The sequence below is a fragment of the Hypanus sabinus genome, chromosome 27 (assembly GCF_030144855.1).
Source record: "Hypanus sabinus isolate sHypSab1 chromosome 27, sHypSab1.hap1, whole genome shotgun sequence".
Classification (NCBI taxonomy): domain Eukaryota; kingdom Metazoa; phylum Chordata; class Chondrichthyes; order Myliobatiformes; family Dasyatidae; genus Hypanus; species Hypanus sabinus.
This window is the reverse complement of record NC_082732.1, coordinates 30,935,846-30,955,266: the sequence shown is the minus strand read 5'-3', so window position 1 is coordinate 30,955,266 and position 19,421 is coordinate 30,935,846. Positions and strand designations below refer to the sequence as shown.

The 19,421-nt window shown below is 41.3% G+C and overlaps 1 protein-coding gene across 4 annotated transcripts in view; it reads right to left on the bottom strand.

The window, feature by feature from the left end:
- The window catches only part of camta1a (calmodulin binding transcription activator 1a), a 1,215,621-nt gene that overhangs the window by 170,700 nt on the left and 1,025,500 nt on the right, over window positions 1–19,421 (bottom strand). For all 4 annotated transcript variants that reach the window (XM_059952154.1, XM_059952156.1, XM_059952157.1 and 1 more), the window contains exon 6: window positions 18,746–18,899. In XM_059952154.1, the coding sequence (XP_059808137.1) occupies window positions 18,746–18,899 (154 nt within the window). The remainder of the gene's footprint in view (window positions 1–18,745; window positions 18,900–19,421) is intronic.

The window sequence follows — 19,421 nt, the reverse complement described above, 5'->3', positions numbered from 1 at the left end:
TTCTGTGGCTCTTGTATTCTACATCCTAGCTAACGAAGGCAAGTATACTGTACACCTTCTTTACCATCTTACCTACCTGCACTGCCACCTTCAGGGATCTTTGATCTTGTACATTGAGGCTCGTCAATTCCTCAGTACTTCCTAGGGTACAACCATTCATTTTCAAGAAGTGTGCAAGCTTACTAATTATACCTCCTACATTCATATCCAGATTATTTATTGATACAACAAACAGTAATGATCCCTGCATCAAATCCCTGTGATATATCACTGGTCATGGGCTTCCAGTCATTAAAACAACCCTCCAGCCTCTGAGTATCCAAACTACCAATATCCCCTTGATCCTCTGGGCACTAACCTTTTGGGCCTTGCCAAAGGCCTTAATGAAGAACACATGTTAAACCAACCAAACTGCCCTCATCAATAAATTTCTTTACCACTTCAAAAAATTCTGTTAAATTGGTCAAAAAGGATCTCCACCCAAAGTCATGCTGATTATCTGATTAAGCCCTGTGATACCAAGTGTAGTATTACCTTGTCTATCAATTTTTTTTACCATTAACTTTCCTCCTGCTAATGTTAGACTCACTGGCCTGGAATTGCTGCTTGCCCTTCTTGAAAAAAGATACCACATTTGAAGTTCTTCAATCATCTAACAACGGTGGCCAACAAAGATTTAAAAATCTGGCAGAGCCTCTGCAATCTCCCCCCCTGCCTCTGGCACCGGCTCAGTACCATCAAGGACAAATCTATACAGAAAGGTGCTAGATAAAGGCCAATAATATCATGAAGGATTGTATCAACCCTGCTCATGGACTGCTTGTCCCATTCCCATCAGGGATGAGGCTACACTGCATCCACATCAGGACCACTAGACTCAGTAACAGTTACTTCCTACAAGCCTTTAGGCTAATTTACATCTCCACCATTACCCCACTCCACCACCCCTCACTACTGCATGTACATCAACCACTCCTCTCCACAGGCTTTTGCACCTTTCGTTCTCCCCATGCACTGCCACTTTACACTTTTACTCCACACCTCATACCTGCACTGACACAGTCACTGTTTTACTGTGTTCTCATAGGCCCTGCTGCTACCTAGAAGAGTTCCTTGTGCCAAGTGTCGCTTTGTCACTTTATCATTTCCTGTCAGTCACCTTATGTTCAGACACTCCTGCACTGAGCAACACCTTATGTACATACAATCAGCCTATTTATACAAGATAATCCTATGCAAATATGGCCACACTCAAACTGTTACACTGTACACTGTTTATAGGATTGCTTTTATATTTATTTTTATTGTGTTTTGTTTTTTTCAAATTATGTTCTTTATGCTTATTGTGTTTTTTATGCTGCTTTGGATCCAGTGTAGCAATTATTTCATTCTCCTTTACACTGAAGAACGACAATAAACAATCTTGAAACGACAGCAGCTGGAAATCCATCTCACCAGTCCATCTTTAAGCCTGCCAAGACAAACAGAATCTCGGGCTTTTTCAATGATAACATGTACAGAAATTTTATTCTCTCACTCCCTGTAATGACCAATGTGTAAAGGGAGGTTAAGTAGCCAGCAGTTGCAGTCCATGTTGGTTAGACAACATAGACAAGAAGAGAAACGAGGTGCTACAATGCAAATTTGGGGAGTTAGGTTGAAAAGTGAAAAATTAGACTCCAGGACTGTAATTTTCAGGATTACTCCCTTTGCCATTTTCTAATGAGCACAGGAATAGAAAAGTAGGGCAGTTGAATGTGTAGATTAGGAGCTTGTGCAGGGTGATGGGCTTCAAGTATTTGGATCAGCAGGATTTCTTCCAGAAGATGACCTGTATAGGAAGGTCTGATTGCACCCAAACCAGAAGGTGGTGGGGGGGGGGGGGGGTGGAGGGAGGGAGAATGGGAGACCAATAACCCTATAGTTTGTTAATGCTACTAAAGAGGGTTTAAACTGATTGAAACCAAATGATAGTGCAGCAAGTGGGGAGTCAGACTCGTACGTAGAAAATCGATCAAGTAAGGGCAGTACAAACAGAGATGGGCATGGAAGCATGAAAGGGCTGGTAAGCGTCACAAATAATATTGATGAGCTGAGACCTTGTATCAGCTCACAGGATCCAGAGAGTGTTGCAATCACAGAAACATGGCTGAGGGAGGGCAATGTTCCTTCATCACAACAAATACAAAAGTCAAGAAGGGGGCTCATCACCACCTGCTCAAGCACAGTAGGGATGTGCAATATAATGCGAACTTTGTCAATGACACACAGATCCTGAAAAAATACATTAAAAATTGAAAATGATCACAATCGCATAGCACTTTAGAAAATAAACAATTTTGAGATACAGGGCAGTGTAATAAATAGTACTGCACTTCTGAATTCCTGGATTACTGATTTCTAGCTGTATGAAAATCATCTGCCAGTCATACCCCAGTTCTGCAAACCCATTAATGCTTTTTAGTAGTCAATCCCAATGTTCCTCTATATTAAACTACACTATCCCCCTCATAATGTGGTGTCACCAGCAGATTCTGAATTTCTGTTCTGGTTCCTGAGAACAGTGAGTAGCATCCGTCCCAGTTCCAGTCTGCATGAAACACTGTTTGTCAGTCTCAGTAATTACTTCTAACCCCTCCCTTTTATGTCTGATTTATAGCTTGTCTGTTTTCAGCCAACCCATCTTGATAGCCTGTGGGGGGGGGGGTTCATGAGTGGGTGGGGGGGGGTGACACGGTTTACATTTGGCCACAACTGACATCCTGAATGAACCCTGAGTTGTACCAACAGCATTTAATCAATCTCAACAAGAGTGCTGTATAGCAATCCAATCCAGGGCTCCAAACATGACTGAACACGACATTCTCAGCAGGGTCTGAGTAAGTTGTATATAATCTATTATTCATGAATGCTCATATTTATAGTTCATTGCTCCTTTATTTGATAGAAAATAAGGAGCAGAAATCCCAGTTTGTCTCCATAGTCATGAATTAATACCTGAAGAGTGTTTGAATTTTCACTTCCCTATGGATCTTTCTGGGTATTTCGCCCCATTTTTCAGTTAACAATCTCCCTTGTGTTTTCACTTTTAAAGAGTTTTGTTCCTTTTCTTTTCGCGTCTCCTGTTGGCTGAAAGTGGAAGGCAGCCATATTGACTAAGGAAGGTATCACAGCTAAGTATAGTCCACATCTCTGACAATATCCACACATGAGAATCTCTGAATAGGAATGTTGACTGATGCATTCCACCCCCCCCTCTGTTCCCCAGGGTCTCTGAGACTAATACTAGCAATTCAGCAACCATAATTTAGATTGGTAATTCCAGTATATCTGCAGGATCTAAGCAACTTTAGACAATGATTAACCCCCAAAGTATAGGCACAATTTGCTCCTTATTATTAGATTAGTTTTGCACCTCTGGGGTTCTGATGTTTCTGCTATTATTCTTGAGGTTTTTTTCCTGTTTTGTGGATGTCTGAGAGGAGTAAGAATTTTAGCTTGTATATTGTATACATTCTTTAATATTAAATTGAACTATTGAACCCCACTACCACCAGGTCAAATTCGCCTATAGTTTCACACTGAGGGAGGGTTCTGTTTTCCTTCCCCCCACCAGTATCCAGCGTAGTCTCTGTCCCTTTTCGAAAGACCTTGGCTTCCTATCCCCACAGACAAACAAGCATTCCACCTTACACCACAACCTCTCTGTCAGCCTCATGAACAACAGACAGCAGGGTGATTCAAAGGATTTTAATTATTATCCCTGCCATTGTTCCTCACTACACAGAAGGATGGGGGAGAGAAGTGACATAAAATCAAAAACCAGAGGCTTTAGGGAATGGGAGGAAGGGTTGACAGTGGACCCTTGGATTTTCATTGCTTTTGGGAGATACCAGAAACAAAATCCAAACGAAAAAGCTTTTTCCCAGTGCCTTCAGAACTGGGCAGAGAATGTGTTAATAAACATGTTCTTGCTGTACAACCTGTACACATGGAAACCAGGGCAGTTTCAACAAGGGAGTCCTTTGGCAATCTATCTCCTTTAACCCAAGTGGCTAAATATAGCACGATCTGTTCATGGGAGCTGGATGTACTCGAAGTCTGATGCAGAAAGATTTCCCGATATCCCTCTCCCTTTCAAATTACCGAAGTGTGGCGAGGATACGTGTGCATGGGTTTATTACAAATCAGTATCGAAGCTGCAGCAACAGTGTTTGCTATTCAGTGCAACAGCTTACAGACACAATATAAAGTGATTTTTTTTTATTACATATATCTTAAAAAAATAGGTAATTTGCATATTGTATATGCCAAAGAACTCAAAAGAAATTTGCATGCAACACCCAGAGGCCAATGCCTGCAATCTGTCACCCTTCATTGAGTTTAATTCTATAACCTTCTCAGAAGCCAGAGAGTTGCTACCAATATATTGCAATCAGTTTGTCTGCACAGAATGCATCTGCATAGCCTTCATTCAACTCAACCAGGACCACAAACTTTCAATTTAAAAGCAAATTGAATTGAATGTTTAAAATTTCAAATAAAGGTTGAAGATAAGGTTCCACCTCTTTTCATCATAACCCCCACCCCCATTGGCAACCGAGCAATGTGCGACAGGGCTCTCATTACTTCTACTTACATTACGGCTTTCACAATCATAACGGCGCTGATGTTGTTATACCAATTGAGTACTTCTGCTTAATGGTCAATGTTGAAATGTAGAAATATTACAGTCAGCCTGTGCGTGATCCCACAAACATCATGTGGGCATAGAGTCATAGGAAGTACAGCACAGAGACAGGCCCTTTGGCCCATCTAGTCCATGCTGAAACCATTTAAACTGCCTTCTTCCATCGACCTACACCGGGACCGTAGCCCTCTATAACCCTACCATCCGTGTACCTATCCAAACTTCTCTCAAACATTGAAATTGAGCTTGCATGTGCCTCTTGTGCTGGCAGCTCATTCCAAACTCTCATGACCCTCTGACAGAAGAAGTTTCCCCTCATGTTCCCCTTAAATGTTTCACCTTTCATCTTTAACCCATGACCTCTGGTTGTAGTCTCACCCAACCTCAGTGGAAAAAGCCTGCTTCCATTAACCCTTTTTGTACCCCTCATAATTTTGTTTACCTCTATCAAATCCCCTCTCAAACTTCTACTTTCTAAGCAATGCAGTCCTAACCTATTTAATCTTTTTTTATAACTCAAGGCAACATCCTTGCAAATTTTCTCTGTACTCTTTCAACCTTGTTTATATCTTTCCTGTAGGTATATGACTAATACTGCACACAATACTCCAAATTAGGCCTCACCAACTCTTATACAACTTCAACATAACATCCCATCTCCTGTACTCAATACATTGATTAATGAAGGCTAATTATGATTAGAAAATCTGTTTTAATAACATAGGTTGTTGGATTAACACTGGTCAGGCCAATGGGGAGAATTCTTTTGATCACCTTCATGATAGTGCCAGTATTTTTAGCATAGATGGGGTCAGAGTTCAATATTGCTGGTAAACAAAAATAACATTTTCAACATTTCAGCATTCTCATGGTCCTACACAGCTTATATTAGTCTTCATTATGGGCGAAGTGATTTGAAGTGGGATTTCTGTCTTAAAGACTTGAATGGTACTGTGAAGGATGGTCGCAGTTTTATAGCTTGGAGATGACATCTAGCGCAGTTTCTGAGTTTCCTGGCTGATAGCAGAACTTCAAAGGCAGGGACTGGGTTCTTGGGAAACCACAAGGAAAATGTACTACACTGTCTGGGAAGGAGAGTATATTGCATGCAGTCTTTGACTGAGATGCACCATGGAGGGAAACAGGTATTACGTAGTATGGGGAAAATAAATAATGACATTCTGAGGTGGAGAATATATTGCATTCAGACTGCAGAGAGAATATATAGTGGACAACACACACAAAAAGTTGGAGGAACTCAGAAGGCCAGGCAGCATCTAAGAAAAAAAGTACAGTCGACATTTTGAGCTGAAACCCTTCAGTAGGACTGAAACGTCAACAGGGTTTGCAGGCACATCCTGGTGAACTGATCTACCAAAGTGGAAACGGAAGAGTGGGCTAGTGGATGAGGGAGGTTGGATGGCTCTGTATGCATGTTTGATGATTGTACAGTAAGTGTAGAGGGTGTTCGGGTCCGTGGTGGGAAAGGAGACATGCTGGTAGTATTTTGGTAACTTCCTCTTGAAGCTGATCTGATTGAGGTCACTGGTAAGGATGAAAAGGGCCTCAGGGTTGATCACTGAGTATAGTTCATTAAGTGCAGGCTTCATATTAGTCTGTCATTTGTATATACTTCTGTCAGGTCACCCCTCAGCCATCGATGCTCTAGAGAAAGCAATCCCTGGTACCTTTCCTCGTACCTCTCCAATTCAGACAACATTCTGTTGAACTTTCTCAGTACTGTCAACAAGGTCTGTGGTGTTGCAATCAGAACTGCACACAATATTCCAAATATGGCATATGGAAAGTTTTATACATTTGCAGTATGACTTCCTCACTTCCATATTCAATGTGCTGACTGATAAAGGTATATACCAACAATCATAATTCCTTTAGTTTCAAAGTTGGTTTTGGTAAAAAAGATAGCACTGGCCCTTAAGTTTTAAAATAAGGTAAGGGTACTTTAGATGGCTAAAGACAGGAATCCTCTAAAGGTTATTAGGAGAGTCAATTTGCAAGGAAAGGGATGTTTAGCAAATGGGAAGTGAGATCAGCAAAGTTCAAGACCAGCACACTCCTGCTTCAGTGAAGGGCAAAGCTGACCAGATTAGGGGATGTTGATTGACAAAGGATACTAAGGGCTTGGCCAGGGAAAAGGAGGCATATGTGTGGTACAGGCAGATGTGATCAAGCAAGTCTCTTGAGAACTATAAAGATTATAAGAGTACATTTAAGAATGAAATCTGGAGGGCAGGAGTTGTGGGTGGGGATCAATGCATGCGATATCCATTGTAGATAAGATTTTAAAAAAAATTTACAATAATTTAAAAATATTTTAAAAGATTCAATAATTAAATTAAGGAAACGAGTAGCTAAGGAGCATTTAGGTCACCTTAAGGGTCCATGTGTGGAGCCATAGGAAAGTACAACAGCTGAATGTCTGTACTCAAGATTCAAGATTGTTTAATATCATTTGCTGTACACAAGTGTAAGGAGAACAAAATAATTAGTACTCTGGATCTGAAATACAAAAACAACACAAAAGATAAAGAGCACAATAATAATAAAAACACACAATAAATATAAATACATAAGATAGCTTATGTACATAGATTTATTGAATGTTCATATAGTGACACGAAAGTGCATTAAGGTGATTGATGGGAAATAATATAAGTAGTGGTGGAGTTAATGGGTAGAACTATTGATCAGTCTTATCGTTTGGGAAAAGTAACTGTTCTTGAGTCTGGTGGTCCTAGCCTGGATACTAAGTTGTTGCTTCCTTGATGGGAGTGGGACAAACTGTCCATGAGCAGGGTGGGTGGGATCCTTATATCATAAGACCATAAAATATAGGAGTTGAATTAAGTCATTTGGGCCATCAAGTCTGCTCCGCCATTTAATCATGGTTGTTCCCCTTTTTCTCTCCTCAGCCCCACTCCCCAGCCTTTGATGGTGCATCCAATCAAGAAACTATCAAGCTCTGCCTTAAATATACCCAACGACCCAGCCTCCACAGCTGCCTGTGGTAACAATTCCACAACTTCACCACCCTCTGGCTAAAGAGATTTCTCCATACCTCTGTTTTAAATGGACACCCCTGTCCTGAGGCTGCGTGCTCTTGTCCCAGACTCACCCAACATGGGAAACATCTTTTCTGCATTTACTCTGTTTAGGCCTTTCAACCTTCGTAAGGTTTCAACGAGATCCCCCCTCATCCTTCTAAATTCCAGCATTTAGACACAGAGCTACCAAACATTCCTTGGATGATAATCCCTTCATTCTTGGAATTATCCTTGTGAACCTCCTCAGAACCCTCTCTAATGCCAGCACACCTTTTCCTAGATGAGGAGTCCATAACTGTTGACAATACTCAAGGTGAGGCCTCACTAGTGCCTTATAAAGCCTCAGCATCATATCCCTGCTCTTGTATTCTAGACCTCTTGAAATGAATGCTGACATTACATTTGCCTTCCTCACCACCAACTCTACCTACAAGTTAACCTTTAGGGTGTTCTGCACAAGGACTCCCATGTCCCTTTGCATCTCAGATTTTCGGATTTTCTCTCCATTTAGAAAATAGTCTGCACATTTATTTCTTCTATCAAAGAGTATGACCATGCATTTTCCAACCCTATATTTAATTTGCCATTTTCTTGCCCATTCTCCTAATGTAGGTCCTTCTGTAGTCTGTTTCCACCCCTCCACCAATCTTCGTATCATTTGCAAACTTGGCAACAAAGCCATCTATTCCATCATCAAATCATTGATATACAACATAAAAAGAAGTGGTCCCAACACTGACCCCTGCGGAACACCACTAGTCACTGGCAGCCAACCAGAAAAGCATCCTATTATTCCCAAACACTGGCTCCAACCAATCAGCCAATGATGTAACCACACCAGTAAACTTTCCTTTAATACTATGGGCTCTTAGCTTGGTAAGCAGCTTCATGTGTGGCACCTTGTCAAAGGCCTTCTGAAAATCCAAATATACAACATCCACTGCATCCTTTTTATTTATCCTACTTGAAATCTCCTCAAAGAATTCTAACGGGTTTGTCAGGCAAGATTTTCCCTGAAGGCAACCATGCTGATTTTCTCCTATCTTGTCTTGTGTCACCAAGAACTCCATAATCTCATCTTTAACAACTGACTCCAACATCTTCCCAACCACTGAGTTCAGGTTAACTGGTCTATAATGTCCTTTCTGCTGTCTTCCTCCTTTCTTAAAGAATAAAGTGACATTTGCAATTTTCCAGTCCTCTGGCACCATGCCAGAGTCGAACGATTTTTGAAAGATCATTACAAATGCCTCCACAATCTCTACCGCTACCTCTTTCAGAACCATAGGGTGCAGTTTGACTGGTCCGGTGACTTATGTACCCTTAGGTCTTTCAGGTTTTTGAGCACCTTTTCCCTTGTAATATTAGCTGCAGTCACTTCTCTACCCTTGCACCCTTCAACATTTGGCTCACTGCCAGTATCTTCCACAGTGAAGACTGATGCAAAATACTCATTTAGTTCATCTACCATCTGCTCATCCCCCATTATTATTATTTTGTGGTATACTGGGCCTTTGCTGGCACCTTTCTGTATACATGTCCTTGGTGGGAAGTAGGCTGACGTCAGTGATGTTTTAGCTACCCGTCGTAAAACCTTCCTGCAGTTCAGTTTCCACGTCATGCAGGGATGCAACTTGTTAGGATGCTCTCCACTGCACATCTGCAGAATGATGTAAATATGGAGTACAGCTCTCTCCCGTCTCCTCAGAGAGCAGAGGTATCGGTGAGCTTTCTTGACTGGGTAGGATGTGTTTCTTGACCATGAGAGGTTGTGTGTGATGCGCAATCTCAGGAGTTTAAAACTGTTCTCAGTTTCCACCAGGGTGTGAGTGGTACAAGTTTTCCTGAAGTCGATAACCATCTCCTTTGTTGACAATAAGGAAGAGGTTATTTTCCTAGCACCAGGCCTCGGGCCCTTCCACTTCCTTTCTGCAGGCCATCTCATTGCTGGTGATGAGCCCCACCACTGTCATGTCATCACCAAACTTGACGATGCGATTGCTCATATGTTTGGCTGTGCAGTCCTGTGTGAGCAGAGTGTACAGCGACACGCTCAGCACACAGCCTGGGGGGGCACCTGTGTTGAGGATGATGGGGAGGGAGGAGCGGTTGTGCATCCTGACTATCTGAGGTCTGTTGGTTAGGAAGTCCAACACCCAGTTGCACAGTGGTGTAGTTAGACCGAGGTGAGACAATAGTGTTGAATGCCAAATTGAAATCCAGAAACAGCATTCTGACATAGGTGTCCTTATTTTCTGGGTGCTTTGGGGTCAAGTGAATGACAGATGCTATGGCACCTGTCGTAGAATGATTCTGTTGGTAAGCATATTGGTGAGCCTTGACTTTAAGAGAAGGAACAATGATATCCTAGAGCACAAGAACAATATGAAGGAGGTGGTGTTGGAGGTTTTCAAATGCATCAAGATGAATAAATTCCAGGCGGCTGACTAGGTGTATCCTCGGGGAAGCAAGGGAATCCCAGCAGAGATTTTTGTGTCTTCATTAGCCACAGGTGAGATACTAGAAGGCTGGAGGCCAGGAAAGGCAGCAGGTATAAGCCAAGGAATTAAAGGCCAATGAGTTTTATATTAGTGCTGGGAGAGTTATTAGAAAAGATTCTGACAGACGAGATTTATTTGCATCTAGAAAAAGTAAGGCCTGATTAGGGATAATTGGTGTGGTTTTATTCATGGGAGATCTTGTCTCACAAATTTGGCTGAGCTTTTTTGAATGAGCTACCAAGAGGATTGATTAGGGCAGGGTGATGGATGCTGTCTACATAGACTTTAGCAAGGCCTTTGACAAGGTTGCATATTCAACAAGTATTTACAGGGTACTGGTCTCTGAAATAATAATAATCATGAAAGAATGAACAGGCTGGATCATTTTCTCTGGAAAATGAAAAGCGAAGGAATAATGTTAAAAGTCATGTATTTTAGGCATTGAAAGGTGTTTTCCCAGTTTGGGAGAAATGGGAACAATGAGCTAAATATATATTTAATCATTCATAAATGCAATTATGAGGCCTGAAGAAATTCCTTTAGCCAGAGAGTCATGCAAATCTGGGACTTGACTCCACAAGGAACAGTTGAACTGTGTCTTAATTCCATCTGTCCATCTTACTTCAGTAAATACTCAACAAAAATCTATTAATCTCATTTGCAGGCTTATCTATTCCACCACAAGAGCTACTGTTACTCAATTGTGTGTCCTGTCCTAAAGTAATACCCTTCTTCCACCTATGAGGGTACTTTAACAATGCACCCATTCTAAGCATCTGTAATGATTTATTCTGAACGTGAAGACAAAGTCCTTTTAATGAACTGCCTGCATTAAACAGCCGAAGTGTTGACTTATTTGAAATGTCCTGTCATATCACAACTACATTCTTTCACAAGGAATAGACTGTCATACCTTAACTCCAGAAACTGTGACAGAGAAAATATTTACATCAGGCAGATGTGCTTGCTGAATTTGAATAAGCTGAAGCTGAAATCCCTGGCCAGCTAATTTTCAGTTATGAAATTAACCATAAAAATCTTCTTATCAAATGGGTTGGGTACGTTCTTAGCCATTCCTTTCTGCAGCTTGAGTTTGGACCAATAGCAGTTTAAGTGCAATGTTTCCAATGTTAAGTGCAGTACCTATTCCATTAGACATCAGTAAGGGACGGGAAATGTGACCTGACAGAGGCCATGGGCAGCGCCAGCTCAGTGACTGTGATCCTGTGTATAATAAAGAACCATCCTGCTGACCTGCTTTGATTCACACGTTCTTTAAGAAGGACTAAAGTCATTAGAGAGGTGTTATTAAGGGACTGTGTTATCCAATTCTCATTGGCTATTCACTATTTCAAGGGGCATCTAAGGGCAAGCTCAGCTGAGATTGATTGTTGAATGGAAACCAACTGGTCTGGTTTAGATTGAGGCCTCCTGCTGATCATGGGAACTTTTCCACAATGCAGTCCATGAGACTTTGAAGACCACATGCTCTAACTGAAGTAGTCAATTGTTGAAGCAAATGCACCACCCGGAATAAGCCTGCATATTGGGGCACAGGCACGGCCTCTATGTCCTGGTGCTCCTGCCCAGAGTTCTAGGCTCCAATATACACACCTAGGTCCTATGTTCCATGGTGCATGCACTGACTTTGATTCTCCCAGAAACTATTGTTAGTGTGATCTTCTCTGGATTAAGTCAATGATTACAAGATTCGAGGGTTAAAAAAAGGGTGACAATCTATTCACAATAAACTCTTACTGGGCTTCCAGCCATGTATAGGTATTGACTTTAACAGATGTTTTGATGACAAATTCTGCCATCTTCGTTAAGGATGATGCAGAGCTTGTCATCGAAACATTGGTTAAAATTGATATCTGTACCTGGCTGGAAGCCCAAGAAGAGTTCATTCGTCATATATGCCGGGAAAGCATAAGATCCTTTTAGACAATCTATTCAATTTGCAGGCTCAAGTGTCTGAGGACCTCATACTGATTTTCAGTGATCTGAATAGAATGCACAACTTCCAGTATCCAAACCAAAGGCCCAGGTTGTCCTTGTGTGCACACAGGGACCATATACTAATTTATATGCACAGACTCTATGTTCCAATGTATGCATTTAGGCTCTGTGCAACAACAAAGATGCATAGATCCTGTGTTCTAATCTGCAACAGCTACATTTTCTATGTAATCACTGCCCACTTCTTGCTTCCTGGAAGTTTTGCAATTAGAACGCAGAAAAGTACAGCATAGGAGCAGGCCCTCGGAGTAAGCTGAGCATCAGACATACAAGGTCGAGGCCAGAGGCTGCAGCCAGGCAAATGGGTACCTGGTGATCTGAGTTGCACCTCTCCATCTGAGTGCTGACCTGAAGATGCAAAGGACATTTCCCGAAGGCCTGTTCCCAGAACTGGATCCATTTCCTGCTTTTTCCACGTGTAAATTATGCAAACGTCCAGTTTAAGCCAGAGTGGATTGAGCAATCTTCACAAAAGTGGGTAAGAACTTCCATGAAGTATTCACACTGGCACAGCCATCAAATTTTCTGTGTCACATGAACATCTGGTGATGTCATTATTTGTGTAAGATGCATTTCCGTCATAAATTGCTCAATGATGCAAATTGTGACAGTTTAAAACTAGGGCAATGTCACATAACTTTGTTGTTGCTAACAGTATTAAAAGGGACTTTTGTCTCAGTTCTGGAGACCTGATTGGATAGCTTCTTAAAGAGCATCAAGAGCAAAATGAGTGGGAGGGAGATAGCTACTGGGGAGATGACCCTGCTCAATATCCACAGTCCTATCTCCAAGTTGAGCAGAAGGAGCAGGCACTGGGTCAAAGGATTTCAGAAACTCCTTAAAGGACAGATTTTTGTAAGATACCTAGAAAATGCATTTCCCAAAACCAAATCAAGAGCCTCTCTCCACGATATAATCCTTAACCACAATACTCAATCAGCTGATGGACTTGACATGAAGCACTAAGTCCTTCAGACGCTCCTGCACTGATTATAACACACAAATTAATGAATCACTGATCCCTTTCATTTAATACAGGGGTTCCCAACCTTTTTTATGCCATGGACCCCAGGTTTGGAACCTCTGACTTAATGGATTAAAAATGCATTTGAATTTCCTGACTAGTGGTGTCATGCTTCAAGGACTCAGAGCTCCATATTCTGTGAGTATCTCCACTTCACAAGTGTAAACAATGATGTGTAGATCATCCTGACAAACAAAGTGAGATTGTCAAATTTTTCCCCCTGCATTGCTGTACAGTCAACCCTGTCACTAACTACAGGCACTCCTGACAGGCTCTTGCCATGATGGATCTAGCAAGGGTTCCTGGCTCCCCTGATGCGCAAGTTCCCCTGCCTGGCAAGTACCTTATTGATCAGGACTTGTCCATTTGAGTAAAGCGGGAGCTGATCCTATATATTGCTAACTATATGGCAGCCAATGTGGAAATGGCTTTCAGGCTGATGTCTTTCATTGACGATCTGAGCAAAGTGTCAGGAGCTATGCTAAATTGGATGAGGTTCTTCAAGGAAATTTGCAGGCCCATATATAACACTTGTTCTGGGTGCAAACCAGACTACTACCCTTTCAGAACTGGATTGGGTGTTAGGATTAAACATAACATTGCTTTACTGTACTGCCAAAAAGAAATCCAGACCCTGGCAACTCTCATACATAACTGAAGACGTCTGGTCAAATTCATGGCTCAACACCATCCATCTCCCACTCTCTAAGCTGCATTAGTAGTGTACCTGACTTCGACCTCTAGTTCCTAAACACTGGAAGTCCCTCCTTTAATCTCCTCTCATCTCTCTTTAGTGCTGTTTATAAGATACCCTTTCACTCAAGCTTCTGATCTTTTGTTCATATATCTTTTTATGTGGCTTGTTATCAATTTTCAGATTGATTGTATACATGTAAAGAGTCTTCAAAAAGCAGGTCAGAAACTGAGCATTGGCAAGCTATCCCATGCATAGCTGGCATTATACAGGGAGCAAGAATTTTTCATTGTAACCGAAAACCAGGACTTTTCTGTCATCAGAGTTACTGGAAGCTAACTATCCTACCCCCTAGACTACATAAACAGAATCCATATGCTGGCCAGCCCCTGTAAGTACCCCCTTGAAGCCAATTTGGAAAGCCGTAATGCTGAGAGTCCAGAGAGGAATGCCTTTTTGAGGGGGGAACTGATTCAATATGAGCCCAATGTTGGCAGGGCAATAGAGTGGCAAGATGTGAATCATAACAATTGTTCGGTGGAAGCCTTGAACCGTGAATTATTATGTGACTATCAGACCCATGGAAGTTGTTTGACAGAATGTGCCAAACCACCATCTAAACAGTACAAGGGCAACAGGCCATGAGCACAGATTTCTTCAAGTATGCGCTGACCTTATCAGCAATTCATACATCCAGGAAATGATGAACATTTAAAAATTGACATTTTTCCTATCAACAACCACACAATACAGGTATTAGATGATATTCCTCACATTTGCTGTTGTAATTACCCAACTGTTTTACTAAGACAATGATTGACTATTTTAGTTCAAATTGAAAGGACCAAGGGAGGATAAGGATGTGAAATAAATATGAAAATATGATAGAGGGTGTTTATTACCTTCACAATCACACTGATGGGTCTCACATTCAGTTCTGCCATTGCACAGGAACCACAACACTAACTCCACCTCCGCAAATGACAGATTATGCCAAGGCAGTTGCTAAATTTAAATATTTCGATGATTGATAATTTTTGACAACTAAAGGTATTAAGCAGCACAGGGGGAGGTGGATAAATGGAGTTGGATCACAGCTCAGTCGTAGCCGCAGTGAAAGGTGGTGCAGATTCCAGGGGCTGAATTGCCCACTCCTGCTCCTTGTGTTCTTTGTAACACATGGCTCAAGGTCCATCTAATGAAATTGGTCATGTGGCAGGTAAGGTGAATGTCAAAGCAACCGAGAGAAATGGCAGTATTACCTAGAGACCTATGTGCAGCCACAATATAAATGCATTTATACACCTTTCATTTGTTTTCATTCTATTACATTTTTGACAAGTTGTTGACATTCTCTGTTCATCTCCATGGAGACAAGGTCAATGGTAAATGTCAGTTTAATTTTTTTTGTTGCTACTACTGTTTAAAGGGACAGCGTGATCATGAGAAAATTGCCTGCCAAACTACTTGTTCTTTTTTATGGTGTTCTGTTCAGAATATAAATGCCCCAATATCTATCCTATGGCTCTGCTTGCTCACTTCACCCTAGAAGACTGAGATCACCTTTTCCACCCACATCTCCATGTGTCAGCTGACAGTGAGTCATGTCAGCTTCAGTAGACTCAGCTTTCAAAAATGACGTTAACCAAGGACTCACGGCCATTGAGTGCATGGGCAACGTCCCAGAGTATCAATGCAAAGAACACCTTGGTAGATCTTTCAATGTCTTAGACCAACATTTCTCTCTTCATTATCTAACTGCAGTTAGGAATTGTGGGAGGTCACTCTGTACAAATTAGCTGACATATTTCCAGCACTGTGATCGCATCTCTTTACAAAATGTAGGCACTTTGAGGTGTCATCAAGGACATTCTGCAAATGCTAGTTCTTTATTTGAATAATTAATTTTCTTTGAATCTCCCTACCTGGAAATGAGTTACCTCTAAACCTCAGTCATTCTGTATGCTAAAGCACCTCAGCTCTTTCAGACTGCTGCTTATTCTGGTGAACCTTGGGGGCATTCAGTCATTACCCTTTTGATGAAACTCATAATGAATCATCTTCTCCATAGCCTTAGTAATGCAAGTACACTATGGGCTTCTGACTTCTCAATATCAGATATTGGTAGCTTGCATGCAAGCATCTCTGTGTGCACAGAGATACCAAATCTACAGCTTTGAAAAGGATCCTACATGGTAATGCACAACCTGCTCCCTCTCTGACCGATGATGCTGTGAGCTCTTCACTCATCAAGCCTGCCACACAGAACATTTTATTAACATTGTATATCTAACTGAAGATCCTGACAGAGGTGGCCAATTATCTTCAGTCAGATGCACAATCCTTAAGTTTTTTATAGCCTATGAAGTATTTTTTGAAATGACGCAATCTTGGCTGTCAATTTCTGCCCAAAATAATAAAGATATTGTTAGATAACTTATTTTAGTGATGTTTCAGTGATAAGCAATGATAATTCTAGACAACCTATTTCATGATGAAGGGTTTCAGCCCAAAACATCGATTGTTTATTCCTTTCCATAGATACTGTCTGACCTACTGAGTTCCTCCACTATTTTGTATGTGTTAATCTGTTTAAGTTCTATTTGATGGATAAATACTGACCCATGAATATGGAAGAATCTCTTCTCCAATTCTTCAAAATACTGTCAAAATAGTGCCCTAGTTCCAGAATAGTGCTCAGATATTTCACTTTAATAAAATATCTGAAAAGTAGCACCCTTAGTGAGTTCAACACTGAATGCCAGATTGAATTTCGTACTCAGGTGTCTGGAGTAGGGCCGAGTTCATTACTTCTTGACATCCACAGATAACTGCAGAAACACTTCTTGTGAAGAGATTTCACTACTGCTCTGAACGCAGGGATGGCTGCTCCTCTGTTAATGTTACCGATACCGAAAAGGATGAGGGAGAAATCAAGAAAAAGGAAATTCAGAAAGATGGCAAAATAAAAAGGACTGGCAGGCTCCTCAACCACCTCTTCCAAAATCAGAGAAAGGTATTCATTCACCTGTCTCAAATAACTTACCTTTTTTGAATCCTATCTTGTAGGTCTGCCCAACAATGTCATTTCCTTGTATGCATATTTATATTGTTTGAAAAGCAAAAAAATGCAGATGCTGCAAATATGGGATAGACTATAGACAACAGGTGCAGGAGTAGGCCATTCGGCCCTTTGAGCCAGCACTGCCATTCAATGTGATCATGGCTGATCATCCACAATCAGTACCCCACTGCCTGCCTTCTCCAAAACAACAACTATGTCAGTATGACTCAGCAGGCCAGATGCCATCATTGAATAGAGGAATATGTTTGATCTTCTCTCAGCAGATGCTGCCTTTCCAGTATTTTCTTTTTTCTCTTGCATGATGCTTTGTACATCTGTGAATTTCTCCTCATCTTGCTCTGTAATGATACTAGAAAACCAGCAGGTGGCGTGCATGCAGCATTGTTTTTCCAAAGCAAATGGGCCAGATGGAAAAAGGATGCACAATAATGCACTGGTGAATAAGCTCAGGCCCATTCCGAATTACATTTTCTGTCAATTCCCTCGTTGCTGTTATAAATCGCCTGCATTAGAAGAAGCAAGTGTCTGCGTCAGGTTCCATGCCCCCGGTGTGCTCTTTCCCTTCTCCTCTGAAGTCCACGTATTTATTTGTACCCTCTCCCCTCCTCCCCATCGTCCTGTCAGAATTTTCATCAAACCTGTTTTGCACAGGAACGCTTTCCATAGCAGTTCAGGGCAGTTGTGTCTTATTACAGGGTTGCAAATGGTGCGTGGCATCACAGAACATTAAGCTACTTGCTGTTTAGCTGCATTTTCTGTTCTCAGCCTGTTCTTTCCCTCACGACATTTTCTCAAAGACTCCCGCAAGGAAACAAAGGCACTCATTCGGTACAGCCTGCATGTTATTTTTCTTTAATTCAATTTTACATTGTTCCCTTTTCCACATTTTCTTCCTTCATGATGCGATTCTTACTGCATTTGAGATCTGTGCACATGTATACCTTCCTGGTACATAGCCTATTATTTTATTTTTCAAATACATCTTCTAGACGTCAGCATTGCTATCTTGGATAATTTTTCCACGATCCTTCAAAACAATGCCATTGGGTCTTAGTTGTACACCCAACCACAGTCAGATAGACCAGAATTCAGCTTATCACCTCATCTGAGAGATGGCACCTCTGATAGTATAGCACTCCCTGTGGTGTCAGTCTGGACTACGTGCTCAAATCTCTGCAATGGGATTCAAACTCACAAACTTTGGAATTGGAGGCAAGCGAGACCCTCATAGTTAATGCACCTCAGCCTGCCTCCATTTCCCTCAAACCCTCCTCATTTAAAGTTGCCAAGTGTGAAACGATAGATTCCTGGAGGTTTCACCACATAGTTCCTTAGTCCCAAGCAGCCATCATTCTCTGACTTTTGGTATACCATCAGGCCCATTTTCATGGGGGCAACCAATCTAAAATCAAGTAATTTCTTTGTTACTAGAACATCTTATGACTGGTGCTTGGTTATCAGCCAAAAGACACATTTTTCATGCCCAACAGTTTTGAACATAAGATGTCAAAGAAAAAAACCTTTAAATGTATACATTTCAGTTTTATTTTCCTCCAGGATTTGCTGGCAGTAGTGTCCCAGATTCCTTTAGACACCAGGGCAATTCTCCAATGAACAACGCCACATTAAGGAACAAAATTGAAATTATTGCTGAAGCGAACACTCACACATGGGTTTGAGCTGGCTGATCAGCTCCTCTTTTGACCACTTAGCCCACTCCTTTTTGTCAGTGTTGATGGAGCACAGTATCGGACCACAAGGTTTTCCACAATCTTCTATGGCTGGTACATTCAGGTAATGGACCAATACAATATCAGGATTCTGTGGGAAACAAAAAAAAATTAGAATAAAAACGTAGACTTTGTGGCCTAACCAAAAAGAGAATGTGATCCAGTAAACATTCAAGTACTCTAAAATTAATACTTCAACTCTGGTCCATATATCCAACAGTTTCAGGAAGCCGCGGGAACAGCTTGAGATGAAAAATGAACAGGACGGCAATTTTGTTTCATACGGTTAGTTACTGAGATCTGGACTCTCCCGCACAAAAGGAAGATGGAAGCAAATTCAAAAGTACTAAAAAATCAGCTAGCTCATACACTCAAAGTAAGTATCAAGGGAAACTGTTAAATGGTCTGTTGGGTGGTGACTATCTTTATGAAACGTTACAGTGAGATACACACCATATTAAAATAAATAAGGGTGGGTGGGGCTTTGGGTGCATAGCTGGGTGAGCTTCATATTGTAATTTTATGGAAGAGATATAGAGAATTGAAGTAGATAATTTTTCATGTAACTTTATGGATGCTGATGAAACCACATCTGGAGAAACAGATATATTCT